Source organism: Melanaphis sacchari, unplaced genomic scaffold (genome assembly GCF_002803265.2).
Source record: "Melanaphis sacchari strain LSU unplaced genomic scaffold, SCAv2.0 Contig159_pilon_pilon, whole genome shotgun sequence".
In the NCBI taxonomy this organism is placed as follows: domain Eukaryota; kingdom Metazoa; phylum Arthropoda; class Insecta; order Hemiptera; family Aphididae; genus Melanaphis; species Melanaphis sacchari.
The window spans coordinates 1,068,376-1,085,594 of record NW_020270721.1 but is presented as its reverse complement, the minus strand read 5'-3'; the positions used below and the strand labels follow the sequence as shown (position 1 = coordinate 1,085,594).

The 17,219-nt window shown below is 27.6% G+C and overlaps 1 protein-coding gene and 1 non-coding gene across 2 annotated transcripts; both read left to right on the top strand.

The window, feature by feature from the left end:
• The first annotated feature begins 2,665 nt into the window (after positions 1 to 2,665).
• LOC112592149 (inactive peptidyl-prolyl cis-trans isomerase FKBP6-like) lies at positions 2,666 to 5,757 on the top strand. The gene is made up of 2 exons (XM_025336148.1): positions 2,666 to 3,148; positions 4,654 to 5,757. The coding sequence occupies exons 1-2, from the start codon at positions 2,857 to 2,859 to the stop codon at positions 5,691 to 5,693; spliced, it is 1,332 nt and encodes a 443-aa protein (XP_025191933.1). The 5' UTR covers positions 2,666 to 2,856; the 3' UTR covers positions 5,694 to 5,757.
• A 9,943-nt stretch (positions 5,758 to 15,700) lies between these two features.
• LOC112592177 lies at positions 15,701 to 15,820 on the top strand. Its single transcript, XR_003114548.1, has one exon. It is a non-coding gene; the product is annotated as a U5 spliceosomal RNA (small nuclear RNA).
• The last annotated feature ends 1,399 nt before the right edge of the window (positions 15,821 to 17,219 follow it).

Below are 17,219 nucleotides of genomic sequence, written 5' to 3'. Positions count from 1 at the left end.
AGGCAATACCGCGCGGAAATTGGATGCCGTTGTAGAGGCTTTTAAGAAGTGGTTCTAGACTGACGAGATCGCTACAGTCGCGTTGTGCTTAAGGCGGCAGATTTGAGATTAAATTTTACGTCTGCCTAAGATCTCAAGTGTAGATTACCTAATGATTGGCGGGCCTAGGATTCTGCTACTATTATTTTCCTTTCACATTTTTGAATTTTGTCAGTAATCTTCATGAACATATAGCTAGATACTAAACATTTTTACATTTTTCTGCATATTGAATGGTTATTGCATATTTTTACAAAATTCGAAATGTATTGCACATTTAAGCTTAAAATTAAAAATGTATAAAATAATATTTTGTCAAGTAGAAATATTAAAATAATTTCGTTGGCATTAAATAATAACTGAAATAATGATAAATGTAAAAATCCATTAGGTTGTTCAGAAAACTCAAATTTTTATAAGTATTTAGTAATTAATCATTTGTTACTATTATTAATTAATTTGTAAATTTTAAATAAAAAGAAGTTCTTGTATATTTTCATGATTTTACTATTTTACTACGTATTATATTATATTATAGCATATTTTGATACTTTTAGTGCTTACAAATCTGCGCTCTAGTAATGACTATTGACCAAGGGTGCCCCGCAGAAATTTAACTGGGGCAAGGTGTATATTATAATATATAAAATGCTAGTAGGTTAGTTACTGTAATAGGTATACAAACATTAGCATATGTGCAAAATATGGTTCTCCCGCACCTGAGGCCCATACTATTGACTGATGATTATTACGAGTAAAACTAAAACTAACTCCGGCACATGAACATACGTTTTTATGTTGTTCATTAGTGTGTCATACACTGACTGGATGTTAAATTTAATTCAATGACATAAAATTATACTAGGATACGAAAACAGATCTGAGCATAACCACTATTTTTATACTAATACACTTAAGTGTATTTATAATATTATTGCTATAAAGCAATATACCTAGTATCCAGTAGGTTGAATTAATTTTGCCAAACAAATGCATCTTTAATATTTTAACTATTATTATAACAACTTATCAGAGTAACGACGTAATAACTATGATTTTAACTCAGTAAAACTGTTAGTTTATAGGTCCAATAGGCTGATAATAGACAAACAATTTTTGCTTCTATGGAATATATTGAAATAAATCAAAAATTATTTTTGAAAATATTATGATACGATACATGAATTAATTTATGTTCTATGCAATAAATCGTATGTCGGGATTATACTGGTCAACATCACATATTCAGTGCTATTTTAAATAGACTAAGTAAAACTAAATGTGGATTCACGGTGTTTATTTTGATAAGTTACTTTCCTATTATTGAAAATAAAATAATGTTACTGGATGAAACCACATCTAAATACTTGTATGTATTGCATATCGGCAGTTAGTCATCACATTATATTGTCATTTATCAGAGTCCCACAATAGATCAGTGAGTTATTACAAACTTTATTTATATTTGTTGTTAAATTTTTATAAATATCGACTATAGCTAAGTGCTTTTACAATTTAAAATAAACCAATTATCCAAATTTAAACTTCACTCATTTCCAAAATAGCAGCAAAATATGAAAACATGATTATACATTTCGGGTGAGTGACATTATATTTATATGTTATCATTTTTAGCGGTATCTATTTACTGGCAAGTAATAAACTATTATATCAATTGCTATCCATAATATTATATTCTATTCTATTCATGGAGGAAGAGTGTTATAATTTATCTAAAATATACAGCAATTCAGTGTAATATATTTTATTGAAATGTGAACATATGTTTTGGACTCGTCTAGGGTTCAAACGTTTCCTGGCAGCGGGATATGTGTGACACTTTGAACAAACATGTATGAACCAAAACAGCAAGCACATTAGACCAAATGCTGTTCCGTGGGTGGCAATACTATATACTTCTGAAGTAAGTTTTATCGAATCATAACGTGGATTTATATTTTGCGATGATGATTATTACTGTAACTTCTTAGACATCAGTTCATCGGTCTATACTTCAAATTGAGATAACACGCCCTGTTACTCGTAAAAGTTTGTCGTGTATTGAATTTGATACGAAAATCATCAAGGTATTTTTCTATTATATTGCTATACCAGTAATATTTAGCAATGTTAACGGAAAATTTTGAGACAGTACTTTTGAAATCTATAACTACAACAAGTATTGAAGCACCATTTATTTTCACAAGACCCAACTGAACTTCTACAAGTTATTATTGAAAAATACTAATAATCTGTCAAATAGAATATACATATAGAGTAATACTCCTTATATTATATTATTATTTAATGAACGACCAGATTGACAAACCGTTCATAAGTAAAGGTCATATGATAAAGTTAAATCAAACAGAACGTTACGCATTTTTGAATATTCACATTTTAGAAATGCGTAACGATAACGATTTATGCTCAAACGATTTAATAAAGATGAGTTATTCAAAAGTATAAGTTTAGATAGGTACTGAAAATTTAATCCAGTTATTTGATTGGCATTTTCACAATATACTCCTTAAATAAGCAATGTAACTGAAACGGAAGTGGCTACCGATTTTTTATACGGGCAGTGAGCGATCTATTGTATTTATAATCAATGCTATAAGTAACCAAATTTATAGTATTTGAAGTAACACTACTAACAGACATGAATCGTCTTGTATCATTTTAAAGTCGATCATTTATTAGGTGCATGATTATTGTTTATTGTTATCAATATAACGTGTAATATTTTATTAGCTTGTTTCTTCGATCATATACTTAACATTATAACAACATCGCATTCTATTCGAATCGTTTTAAATGGCTGACGAAACTGACGAGTTTCCGCCCAATGTACTCAGTATACTGGAGACCGCTTCGAAAGAAATACTGAGCAAACAGGACGGATGTTATTTTACGGTGGATAACTCAACCAACGAAGATGTTAATGATAAGTTTTTTTATAACTCAGACGAGCTGGCAGAATTTATTAACTTCGATATGATTGGAGAAGAAAATGACGATGTGGAAGCTTTTAACCACCTCATTACTGATGAAAACTACCAAGATCTAACTGGCGATCGCAAGGTGTTAAAAATATTACAGGAACAAGGTTAATATATACTTTTACATTTTAATTACTCATCAAAAACAAACATTTATGTGGTATATATGTTACGGGAAAAGTGGAAAATTCGGACAATGTATGTCCGAGGTATATTGGGCAATATAAATTGTGAAGTATTTATACAAAATAATTTTTTATTGCAAATTATTAATATTACATTATTATACATAATTAATAATCATCAAATGATAAATTAGCTTAAATTATACATTTAAAATATTGTGAAGTACATTTATTCTAACAATTACATAATTAATAATTAATTAATTTTTATATTATTATTATTTTTATTTATACTAATTTATTTCAAATAATTTTAATTTTTTTTTTACTAATTATACTATTTATTATACTTATACTATTATACTATTTATATTAATTAATTAAAATAAAAATTCAATTCAATTAAATTATTTATTTTCACATGTACTGCTTGAATGGCATTTTGATGTACATGTACATATAGTCTATTTGCTGTTTATTATAAATATTTAATAATATAATAATATAATAATTTAATAAATAATCAATGATAATATATTATAAAAACAATAAAGGTATCTATAATAAAACTGCAGTAATATATTGTTTTTTTTTTTTTAAATATATATTTTTTTTATTATTACCTGCAGTTACTGGAACAATTAGTTTGTTAATTTCAGATATTTTTATTACATCATATTTCTTCAAGAGTTTATAATCATTTGGCTTTAACTTTTGGGAACTATTCTTTATATTAATTATATGTTCAATTAATTTGTCGTATTTTAATTTGGTTAAATACACATTATTTACATTTTTTTCATTTAACACAATATTCAATTTTGCATTAAATTTTTCCATTTTAAATAAAATGTAGAAAATAAATAAAGTTTGTTTAAGCACTGCACAATATAAACTGAGTGACAGTATACTACAACTAAAGTAAAACTGTACGTACCAAAATTATATGAGATAAAATATTTATTGGTTTCATTATCGGGATATATAGTGCATTCACAAAATGTCATTAGTGTTTAACCAAAGGATAGACGTAACATATAACTATTTATATTTTATAAGAAAAAAAATAATATTAATATATTATATTATGTAATATTAATAATTTGCAATAAAAACATAATATATTATGCAGATTATTTTGTATACATACTTCACAATTTATATTGCCCCATATACCTCGAATTTTCCACTTTGCCCATAACATATACATTTCATACTTTAAATTTAATAAATGAAAAATTATTGGTGCTTAAGTGCGCTACTTTATTACACCTATTTAAAATTTCATTTTATAATTTTTGAAATGTTTATGTTTTTCAACAAATTCTCAACGTTTTATGTTAGTATTTAATATAAATTATGTATTATATGTATAAACTATATTGGTGAAAGCTTTAAATTATAACATCTGATGAATTTCTTTCTGTTTACTTAGTATTCTTAGTTGATTAAATAGTATAAGTTTTAATTATTTTTCTTTTTTGTAGGAATTGGTCAAGTTGTACCTGAAAACTATGTAGTTTTTATACATTATATTGCTTATATATCAAACCTTCAAGAACCATTTGATGTTACATATATTCAAGGAAGACGACCAAAAAAATTTACATTGGGTAATGGTGAACTCATACCAGGATTAGAAATGGGTATAAAAACAATGACTACGGGTGAACACGCAAGGTTTATAATAAAGCCAGAATTAGCTTACAAAGAATTAGGATGCCCACCTCGCATACCACCAAAGGCAACTATTCTATTTGATGTCCATCTTGTTTCCTTTTTATCGCCTGAAAATATCTTAATCTTTGACAGAGAAAATCGTGATCCTAACTTGTTTAATAAAACTCTTGTACAAGTTAAAAAATTACATTTTGAAGCTAATGAACAATTTAAACTTAAGAATATGGAAAAAGCTATATATAAGTATAACAGAGCACTGGAACTACTGCATTTAGCTGGATGCAAAAATAACAATGAAGAAATAGAAATGATGAAATATTTGAATAAATTTTATACAAATTTAAGCTTATGCTATTTAAAGCAATGTGCTTTTAATAAAGTATGTCGTATGGGTATGGAGGCAATGAAATATTCAGAAAGGTTTTCTAAACGCTCTGTAAAATTATTTTTTAACTGGGGTAAAGCATTACGCTTACTTAAAAATTTTACAGAAGCAAAGAAAAAGATTCAAATTGCACTGAAACTTGAACCTCAAAATGAAACAATACATGATGAAAATTATAAATTAGAAAAAGATCAAAAATTTCATCATAACATTGAGTTAATTACATTTAAAGATGAAAATAATGCTGACGATAATGAAAGGTTGGCTCCTGAATTTTGGGAAGTATTCAATACACGTTTAATCGAGTTTTATAATGGTGAGGATGATGTATTAACAGTTATGTTAAACAAAAACCCAGATGACTTTGAAGTAGTTAAAAATAAAGCAAGTACTTATGGCCTACAAGTTCACTTTATCACAAAAGCTGGTGTTCAGACAAATTGTATTGCTATCCAAAAATAACTAATTGTTAAAGTTAATTTAATTTAATTTCTAAATTAAAAATTGTCAAAGATTCTTATTTTTTCAACAAAAATTTTGATTTTGTACAATAAATTATACTTTTACATTTTAAATTGAATAACTTGGTTAATTTTTAATAATGCAAGTCGAATACTCTATAAATATTATTAGTATCAACTTATTTATGATTTAAACTGGTCATAAATAATTTATAAACTAATAGGCGTAATTCAAAACTTATGTATATTATTATATTTACTATACACATTGATATTTTCAAAATATTTAGATTAATTATAAAAAAAGATATCACCAGTGTTCAGAGCATTTACTAAAACATTAAATTAATTCTCATTAATATTCATTTTTTTTTTTTTTTTTTTGTAACACATTTACATTCACATTATTTGAATAAATAAATTCTTACATTTCAATGTTTTAATTTTATTTTTATTAACCGTTTATTGTTTATATCAATTTAATTAAGATTAGCCTATTACCGATAGTAGGATGTGAATTTTTATGTGAATGCATAATTTTATTGAATGCAGTTTTCACAATAAAATTCTGATTAAAAATCAGTAGGTTTTCATTACATTGTGAATATAAAAACACTTTTTTATTTTACCAATAAATACATAATATATTGTATTTTTATACATAGGTTTTTAAAATTTAAGAAATATTGTCAATAACTATTATTATATTGGAAATTTTCATTCAAATACAATTGTTACTACATAAGCTGCTGTATTATGCAAGTTAACGACCTGAAAATCATTTAGCATATTATATTTCCCCAAATTTTTGTTTTTTAGTCAAAGGAATAAGAAAATTAGAAACTTCAAATCCAACCATTATTAAAAGTATTTCAATAGTGGCAAATGCAGCAAACAAATTAAAAAAAGTTCACAGAGAATCTGGAGTAATAATAAAAAAATAATTAAATTACATCCTAGCTAAAAATGTTGATTTACAACATATAAAAACTATTAAAAGTATTTTTCTGAATAAAAATTAAAACACATTAATAAATATTGAATTAATACCATCTGGTATATCAAGTATGAAATATGCCTCATTATTCTTGATCAACGTTGAACGCTCTTTCAATTTTTTTTTTAATTGTTTAATTTATTTAATTAATTAATAATTTTTTTTTAAATTCATTAAAAGTATAAACATTGTTCATGTTCTATTTGAAAAAAATGAGTAGCCTTCATGTATCCTTCACTAATATAAATATAAACATTTGAACAGCATTATTTCCAAACACTGGATATCGCCTATAAGGCTATAAATATAATGATTTATTATTGAATTCCAATTTAACAGATAAATTAAAGACCTTATTTATTCAATAATACACTTGACTCCTTCTGTACAGCAGAATAGTTATCTAATTTCTCACTTTTTAATCTTGTTTTTCAAGATTTTTTTTATGCTCTAAATCTGAAATTGTTTGAAAAATACTGTGTTTTTACATTGGAAATTATACTATAAAAAACTGAAAAAAATATTTGTGGTTGTCACTTCAAAAATAATTATATTAATTAATTTTTTTATTTTAATAGCAATATTTTTTATATTTACATAACAAATTTAAAAATGTTGATTATAAACAAAATGATGAACAATTATTATACATTTTTATACTGTTAGTCTAATTACTAACAATAAGTAAAATAACGTGAAACATGGTATCACCTTATCCAACCATGCTGAGCCATGTTAAGCATAAGTAATGTAAGCTATGTGCAGACTACAGATCCATTGGCTTTTATACTACTTCAGGATTTAGTTTAAGCATTGTTTGATAATAATTTTATAGGTAAGTTAAATTAAATAAAGTCTCATTTTACCGTGTATGGTATAGACACCAAAATATCAACAAAAACTGGAATCTCTATAATATTGTCATAAATAGATTAGGTCAATGATTTAGAACTTAAATTCTTCTTTACTTACTCTTATTTTCTTTTTCTTTACTTGTATTTAGGTCACCTCAGTAAAAGCCATACAAGTGAAAATTTTTGCCTTAAGTCTTTGCAACATTGAAAATATTTGGATTAGTAACTCATTTCAATTAAAGTTTAAAATTGTATAATACTATGATAGTATATAGTTAAGATTATTATTGACACTATTATTATTATCTTTAGAATAGAATGTATAATTTTTTATATAATTTTAATCATTGTTTGAATAGAACTAATTACTTCATTACTTCATGCAAATTTATAAAGATAGGCTGTAAAAAATTTTTTAGAAAGTTAGTATCTTATGTCAATCTAGAAGATTTTTAAATGTATAAGAAGGGAGATTGATTTAACAAAGAGTGGCATAGGTAAAGAAAAGAAGATACATATATAGAAATAAAAATAGAGTAAAACCACAAACATTATAATAAAAAAGGTGCCCACAATTATTCAAATCAAGAAATAATTACTTATTTGATAAAATTGTTTACTATTAAACTATACTATTAAGATTTAATTTTATACTTTTCATTTACATTAATTATTTAAATCAGAACATAATTAATTATTTGAAATTGGTGTAACCACACTATTTATCAATAATTGATAATTTAAAATCATAAAAGTTTTTATAATTTTTTTTAATATTAAATATATTTATTAATTTATGTATTTAACAAAAATTAAGGATATCTATTTATTATAATCAATAAATATTAAGAAATATATCAGTTTTTGCATAAAACAGACAATTTTATACTATTAAATATTCAATAATCTAATATTGTCTAGTCATTCTTGATCGTGTCTAATCATTATATTTTGTATATATATGATATCACACTATAATTATGCTGTTCTCTTCAATCCTATAATTTTAGATGAACCTAAAGTATATTATGCATACGTTTTCCATGTATGTAATTGCATACATTGTTCATTAGTTATCACTTATCACTAAAGCTAGGATTTTGATGATTTTTGTATTTTTCTGTAAGTATTATACAATTCTAACTAAAAACTAAATTTGATTTGTTATATAACGATTTAGAATGTGTAATTTTTATTTTGCATTTTTTGTATCAAATGTATTTTATTGCATTTTTAATGTCATTTTTACAAATATTACTGTAATTTTGTGTAAATTTATTATAATGTAAAACTCATTTTTGTTTATTTTAAGCTTTTTTTTAATATATGTTGTATTGGTAATCCCTATTACCTACTCCAGTCCATTGATATTGAAAAAGTAATATAGGTAATTAATTGTCAATTTAAATTTGAATATATTTTTTAATTTAATTCTTAAATCAAATTTTTACCTATCTATTTTGTGTGAAATAAAAACAGAATAAATAACAATTAAAAATGATTTTAAAATAAAATTTTTTCGCTCATCTATAGGTACATTTTTAAGTTAATTTTTTAGAGTTTTTAGTTCATTTTGCATATTTTTTTAAAGCATTTTTGTGTATTTTTTAGGTCATTAAAATTCTAACTCTAGTTACTACTATCAACTTACTCTACTTTAAAATTTTTTATACCTATTTGTTATAGGTACCTATATTGTATATACTATATATATATTATACATAGACTAATTCATATTATATAATATATTAATATGTACATGGCTATGATATAATGTAGAATAGAGATTTTAATATTTAACTACATAATATATGGGATTATACATTTTTAATAAAGAAAAATCAAATTTATTTGTATGGTTTAATATTGTAAAACAATAATTGTTATTCCAAAATAGTAAGTACCTATTTATCAACATACCTACATGCTTATAACACACCTAGGCTATAAATAATGCGTCAATATGAATATATTATATTCATTATATTAACGTGCGCTTTAGTATGGGCAGTGTAACACCAAGTACCAACAGGTGTACTATCCAAGAACTAGAGAAGGGTTTTTACCCATTCCTGGATAAGTTTTTTAGTCAAGAATTTAAGCACAATTAGAACAGATTTTTATCAATATTGTTGACTGTTGTAGACAATCAAACTTACAACTTTAAAATTATTAGTATATCGTAATGCATACTTTAATTACTATAAATAGAAATATAACTGTTAAATAACTATAATTTAAAAAGTTTAAATAACTGCTGCATGTAATTTTAAGAAAACATAACAATTTGGATAGAGGTGAAAACCCAAAATTGCCAAAAGGTGTCAAGTATATGTATGTTGTGTATGTTAGTCAATCCTATAATGTACAATTATTTATTTAAGTATAAGTCATAACTCATAACTCATATTTAAGATGTAACAAATATTACCTACAGTATCTACTTCTTGATATAATTTGTACATTCTATAAAATTTAAGCCCTGATCTAATAATCACAATTTTTGAGTAACACATTAATAATATATAATATATATAAGTGAAATATCTGAATTTAAAATAATAATTTTTGAATTTATTAGATTAATATATAATAGTCATCATTTATAACTAATATATTATATAAATTACATAAACTTAATATATTAACTTAATAATTTAAAATAATATTTATAAATCAATTATCAGTTTACTAATTAAAAATTAAAGAATTACTGAAGAAAATGTCAGTTATTTGAAAATAACCATATATTTTTTGTGATGGAATAAATTAAAATAAATATGTCAACGGCACATAGTGTTCCCAAGCGGTCACCCATCCTAGTACTAACTACGCCCGTCTCCCGACGTTGGTTAACTTTAGTGATCGGACAATAACTGTTGTATTCTACGTGGTATAATCGTTGGCGATAATCCTAGTATATTTTATTTTATTTTAACACCTATTTAATGTAATTGAAATTTGAATTTATGTAATATGACATTATTTAATTTCTAAAATCTTGTTTATTAAATGTAATCTTATGTTTATGCCTCTATATTTTCCCTATTTGACATCGAACATTAAGCCCCTCCCTATTTCACAAATCACAAGTTATAATTGAACATAACATTTACTCCACCCGGTCAATCAAACTAGAAAAAAATTTTTTAGCTAGGTATCCCGTCGCATTATTATAATATTCTAGTTACGTAATTCTATGATAGTATTCATACACAGTAATCCTATACGCGAAGAATAATTTCATAAATGGGGGGGGGGGGGGGAAATGGCCAAGCGGACCAAGACGTCGGTTCGAATCTCGGTCACGGGCGGCGTCGCTCTTCAGGCAGTCACGGTGTCTGGAGAGAGAAGCCGCCGCCGCCCACCCGGGCATGGCAGAAACCTACGGGTGCCCACTAGAAATTCTGCCAAACCATCACACACGTGTTCCATCAAAAAAAACCTACAGTACCACCCCCCCCCCCCCCCCCAAAAGCCCCCCCCCCCCCCCCCCCCCCAACAACCAAAAAAAAAACCCCCCCCCCCCCCCCCCCCCCCCCCCAGCTAATGGCCCTAGTCGCCGAAGCTTAAAAAAAAAAAAATTTCATAAATGTAATGCGACTTGCGAGTGGCAACGACCAAACGTCTGAGCAGATCTATTTAATAGGTACATATAGTTTAAAAACAGTTAAAGATATTATATTATTTTAATATATTACACGCAATTGTCCGTCCGGAAATAAAAGGCGCAAGCGCTATAATTCGAGTCGACCATTGAACAGTGTTCAACAATTTGTAGCCGCAGTCCATTATATGCTAACCGCCGCGTATAAATTGCGTCCGATGAAATGGAGTTTGCTGTACCAGGATCGCATGCAGTAGGAGGCAATTACTCGTTCTTCAGTACGATCGGCATCGTCAATGTCGGTACCGGCGGGCGGCGATCGCCACTTTTCAACAGCCATCACTCACATCGCATACATTCCTGTTACGGATATTCTAAATTCTAATCGAATACGTTTCACAACGCCGCCACAATGTCATGGAATGGCCGAGTTCCTTATTCTTATTACGTTTAGAACGTATATTGTTTTGACGTATTTTAGTCCGCGGATTTGAGTAACTTGTATTATCAATATGCTGTTTGTATATATATTGAAAAAATAATGTTAAGTACCTAAGTAGTGAATGTAAGTAGTGGTGTCGAGTGCAGTGTTGATACTAGATAACCATAGTTTAATTTTAAGTTGACGTCATAATATCGTATTAATTCATATAGATCAAGATAAATAAATAAATTTCAATTTTATCTAGGTCTTGTGATTGACTGCATTAATACGTTTACAATTCCTTTTTTTAATTGTATGAGCTCCCAATTACTTTCAAAGAGTTTTAGACACATCGTAGATATTTTTACAATTTCATCTGAGGGTGTCTTCAAACCTCCATTATAAACACCTTCATACATTTGGTTAAGTATCAAAAATTCATTTTTGTCGTTCATTGTGTTATTGTTTTTTATTAATTTGTCCAAATAACTAGTAAAATATATAATTGAGCATGTCTCTAATGTGGATATCGTTGTTTTTTTCTGAAATATGCTGTGTACAATGTACATGGAGACAAAGTGGGAGACAAATCTAACTTTGAGATCAATAATTCATCGAGTACTTGTTTTTCTGCACTGTCTTTGGTGGTTGTTCCTTTATTATTGGAAATATCAGTTAAAACATCAATAGTAAGAAAAACATAATTATCATCTTCGCAATTGCACAACTCTGAACATTTCATAAAATTAAATGTACAAATATTTGCATAACGATTTCTGAACATTCTTGAAGTGGGATTTCGATTATGCTCATTTTTTTGTCGCATTATTGAAAAAAGATTTTCTAATGGGTCCTTACATAATCGATTAGTTAATAAGAAATACGGATTTCCAGAATCACAATTATTTAATACATCGCATTTTCTCGTTCATATAGAGCTAAAATCAAATTTATTGACCAAATCATTCCTATAAAACACGGTGGCTGTGAGTTATTATTATTTTTGTTTTTATGGAGTTTTTTAGCTTGAAAAATGTGTTGCGAGTATTTTTTAAAGTATTAAATAAATAATTGTTAGCATTACTTAAAGGCCGAGAATTAGGATTTTTGTCGTACAAGTTTTTGCTGTTTAAAATATCAAAAGTATCATTTATTTGCATTAAAACTCTGCTGTGTTTCCTGCTGTGCCTGATTTTCATTCTCCCGTGGCGATACATGTACGAATTGAAGCTGAAACTGATTTACTGAATATTTGAGTTGCATACTTAATTGACATTTTTTGCCATGTATTTGGATTTTGTTATTTTGGGCATTGAACGAGCTGTTTTACTGTTCATATAAATTGCATGTGTATCCTCAATATCTTTAAATTTTTTTACCGCCAATTTCAAAATCGCCGTTCATCAAGTCATTACGTATACTTTTAATGAGATGCGGGACATCGTATGTAAGACATATCTGTTTATCATTAATATCGACAACTGGGTTTGTTTTAGTCCCTCCTAGTAAATCAAACGTCCTGTGGTTTTGTGACTCTTGATCACATACTATACTTACTGCTATCAAACCAACTTCATCAAGTTTTTTTACTCATAACGTTATTATTTTTACTACCTCGGATCCTTTTATACCAGATCCACAAAAAAAAAATGCAAAAGGAAACTTCCAATTTTGATAAAGACTACGGATCATTATCACTAGGGCATTTTTAGATGGTAGAGCAGATTGTCCAAATTCTCCCAGATCTTGAAAGCCTTCTATACAATCAAGCGATTTGTTAAATTCCAGACATTTCATTAAAGCAACTTCATTTAATAAAACTATATATTTATTTGATGATAATTCATTGATGAAACTTTATACTTGACTTGTTGAATGTATTCATTTGGGAAACCAAGAGAATAATTAATACTTTGTAGCCAACGTCATAGTGTTTTCACCAGGTAGTATTATTTTATTTTTATACATGTATTTGTATGTCGATGGAGATTTATAATAAATTTAAAATGCTATTTTTTTTTCAGATGTCCATGGTTTTCTATTTTTATTTTGTATTTGCATGGAAATTGGAAACTATTGCTTTTGAATTTTGAGATTTAAATTTTATATTTTACATTAAAATTTTTATACTTGGTTTTTGTTTTTTAAGTATATTTTTTAAATTTTGTTTTTATAAGCCACAGATAATTGCGCTTTTTTGGTTTAACATTTTTTTTTTTGTTTTTTACATATACTAATTAGTTTTTGTCGAGTTTTTTGATTTTGTTTTTGTATTGTTGGAGATGGCATTTGACATAATTCCTGTATTTATTATTTAGTTTTTGGTGAACTGGTTGAAATACTAATAGGACTAGGAAATATTAACTGATGATGAGATGATGATGTATATTTTGTATTTTGATACATTTTAGTTGATGGTATAATATCAAATTTTTCTGGAGTAACTATAAATGTGCCTGATGCAGATGCGATTTCGGAATAATGTGACGTATTGAGATTGTCGTTTACAACCAAAAATAAATCTAATAACCAAAAAATAATAATAATAATAACCTGACAAATTAAAATCGTAATTAATCGTTGGATACTAGCAAATCATAATAATCGATAGTCTCATGTCCCTTCGGCTGTACTTTTAACCCTGCATTTCTTATAAACAGAATTAACAGGACCTGTACTGGATTAGAACTCCAATGCTCAGCCGATATACAATGTCTTATTTCGGGTATGTCTTTCTCCGTCAATAAATTATCTTCAGAAACGTTTTCCTTTGTATTTACTTCAAAATCACTATCTTCATCATCTACACCGGATTCTTGTAATAATACCAATAATAAATTGTTCGTCAGTCAACGTCATACGCCTCGTTACTACTGAAGACCTTTCTCGTGATGATCCTGGTTGGCTATCCTTATTTATACTAAGATCCAACAATTCCTACATCACATTACACTGATAAATTGTCAGTAAAATAACGTATAATATATTTATATATCATATTATTAAGTATACAAGTATACTGTATGGTATTTAATAGGCATATATACATATTTTTTTTCATTATACATTATTTATACGAAAAAAAAATATAATATACAACGGTTTTGAACTAAAAATAATACGTATTTGAAAAAGTAAATAATAGTCAGTATATAAAATTGAAATAAAATAACTTACCGTCATTGACAAAATAATTATGAATTTGTCTAATTGTTCTAAATATGAGATAAAACAAAATATACAGGCGTCCGTTATAGATTTGTGGATAACACGAAATGAAACAAGTTAAAATAAACTAGTGGCAAAGTAGACATATCGCATGATAATATAATATGTTACAATACTACAATAGTTGTTCTAAATTTGTAAAATTGTAAATGATTAAATATCAGTAGAAATACTTGAATATATCTATTATACACTTTGTATACGTTCATTACATTGTTTTGGTAATTCAAGTGAAACAATGAAAAATGATTTGCAAAACACTTTATTATTAACTATCAAGACATTCAGCTGTAATTTGAAAGCCAGTCGAGTGATCGTAATATCGAGCGATGTGGTTTCCGTCTGCGATGTCGTCACATTTTAAAATCAAAAAACGACGGACCCGTTTAGAATTTACGTCGTCGCCCGTGTTTCGACATAGATAATCGTTGCATATCCTCTTACGGTATTATAATAATATTAATATGGCGCGCAATAGCGTTTTCCACTGAGTCGTACTACAATCACGTCACTTTCAACTGATCGGAAAATTTGCAACGGATGTATGGGAGATCCGGACGGATTCGTACGGATCGCGTTTTTAATATAATGTCGAACGACCGTTGTCGACGCTTCGATGCTTTGTCGGACAATCAACAGATGGCGTTTGTATGCACGGTCGTTTGCCGATGCATTTTCGACGCGATCGCCAGGTTTTTTGAGCAATCACTGTCGCCAATTTTCGTTGTCGCGTGACGACGTCAAGATTTTTCACTAATCGCGACCTGAATGTCTGCCGACTTTATGGACAGTGGACACTGGTTCATTACCGAAAAAAAACGTGGTGTGAAAATTAGCCTACTGCACGATACCGGGACTAGGCCGATCGTATATATACGACCGAACTCCCAGGTCACGTCAACTCCGGTTCCCCTTCAAATCGTAAAGATCTTTCGCCTTTTACTAAAGATTTCCGTGGAGGGGAGCACTTGAAGGAGTCTTGATAATAATTTTTATTTTGCCTGATCGGTATGGTCGGGTTTCTTTTTTAAAATTACCATAAGGTAATAAGCAAATTTACCTCTTTAATTGCAGCACATTTACCTTTGACGTTTTGTCGGCGAAGTTCATATTCTTTTCTTACGCAATTTTTGGTCATTTTATCGTAACGTTTATGTTATGTTTATGTGGGTAATGAATGAGTGAGCCATACATGTTTTGACTTTTGCTAATGACATTTCATGTTGGTGGATGACGTTGGTGCGTAATTTTCTGAAATAGTATTTTCCCATTGTACCTAACCGTGTGTACATTTTGGTGGTGTGTCTATTTAATTATCTACCGAATCAATTGATTCACCTAATGATAAAATAATATAATACAAAAATATAGAAATATCAAATATGATCCAAAAATGTAGACGCTTGTCGCGTTGCCCTGCGTACCGATCTCCAATCGATATTCGTTTAAGTAGTGCGAGGTCTCGGTGTACTAGGTGGGAGAACACGACAGCTACCGACTATTGCCTGGTTATTCTCATTTCCGATTTCGTCTTTGTGTAGTTGTGTTTCTCCTCGTCGGAGTTCGTTTATGCTTATGAGATAGTCTCCGTGCACGCGAAAAAAGTGATAAATTAAATACAAAATTTAATTTTAGTAACTGTAGCGCGCGATAGGAAACCACTCTTTAAGTATCAAATTTATCTAATACTAGTCAATATTTTTATACAATATGCGATAGAAATACTAAAACCAATACACAAGGTTTTAATAATACTATCTGTCATTAATATTATGACTTGATTTGAAGAAAAAAATGTGCATCTAGATCATAGTTTTATTAATTAGTTCTATTCATTAAAATTAAATTCGTTTCATAAAATTTATTTTACATTTAATCTAAACGAATCAAAAATCAAATTTGTCAATATTAAGTGCTGGAACACTATAGTTACTAAGCACCCATAACAACATTAATTTCAGACATCAATCGATGTTTAATAATTATTAAGGTCATTAAGGACCATTATGATCCTTTATATATTTACATATCGTTACTTGGTCTATGCATCTCATGAGAGCAAAACATGTGGACGATTCGTTTAATTCTAAGATTTATTTATTGTAGGAAAAAGTTTTTTTGTGTGATTAAGGATATTTCATGGGTTGGAGAATATTTAACTAATTTAACATATTTTGGAACATTTTGAAAATTCTGAGAAAAAATATTAATTTTAGTATTGCAGTATCTAGAAAAAATGTTATTTTTTATTTTTATTTTTATCATTTTGATTTTGATAACTAAAATATATCAAAGGAATATTGTCTTCATGTTTTAATATTTTATTGTTATACTTATATAATATTCCTACTCTTACTTAAGTGTAATATTATTCCATTATAATATGCAAGTATAATATCTCACTAATTAATTTAAAA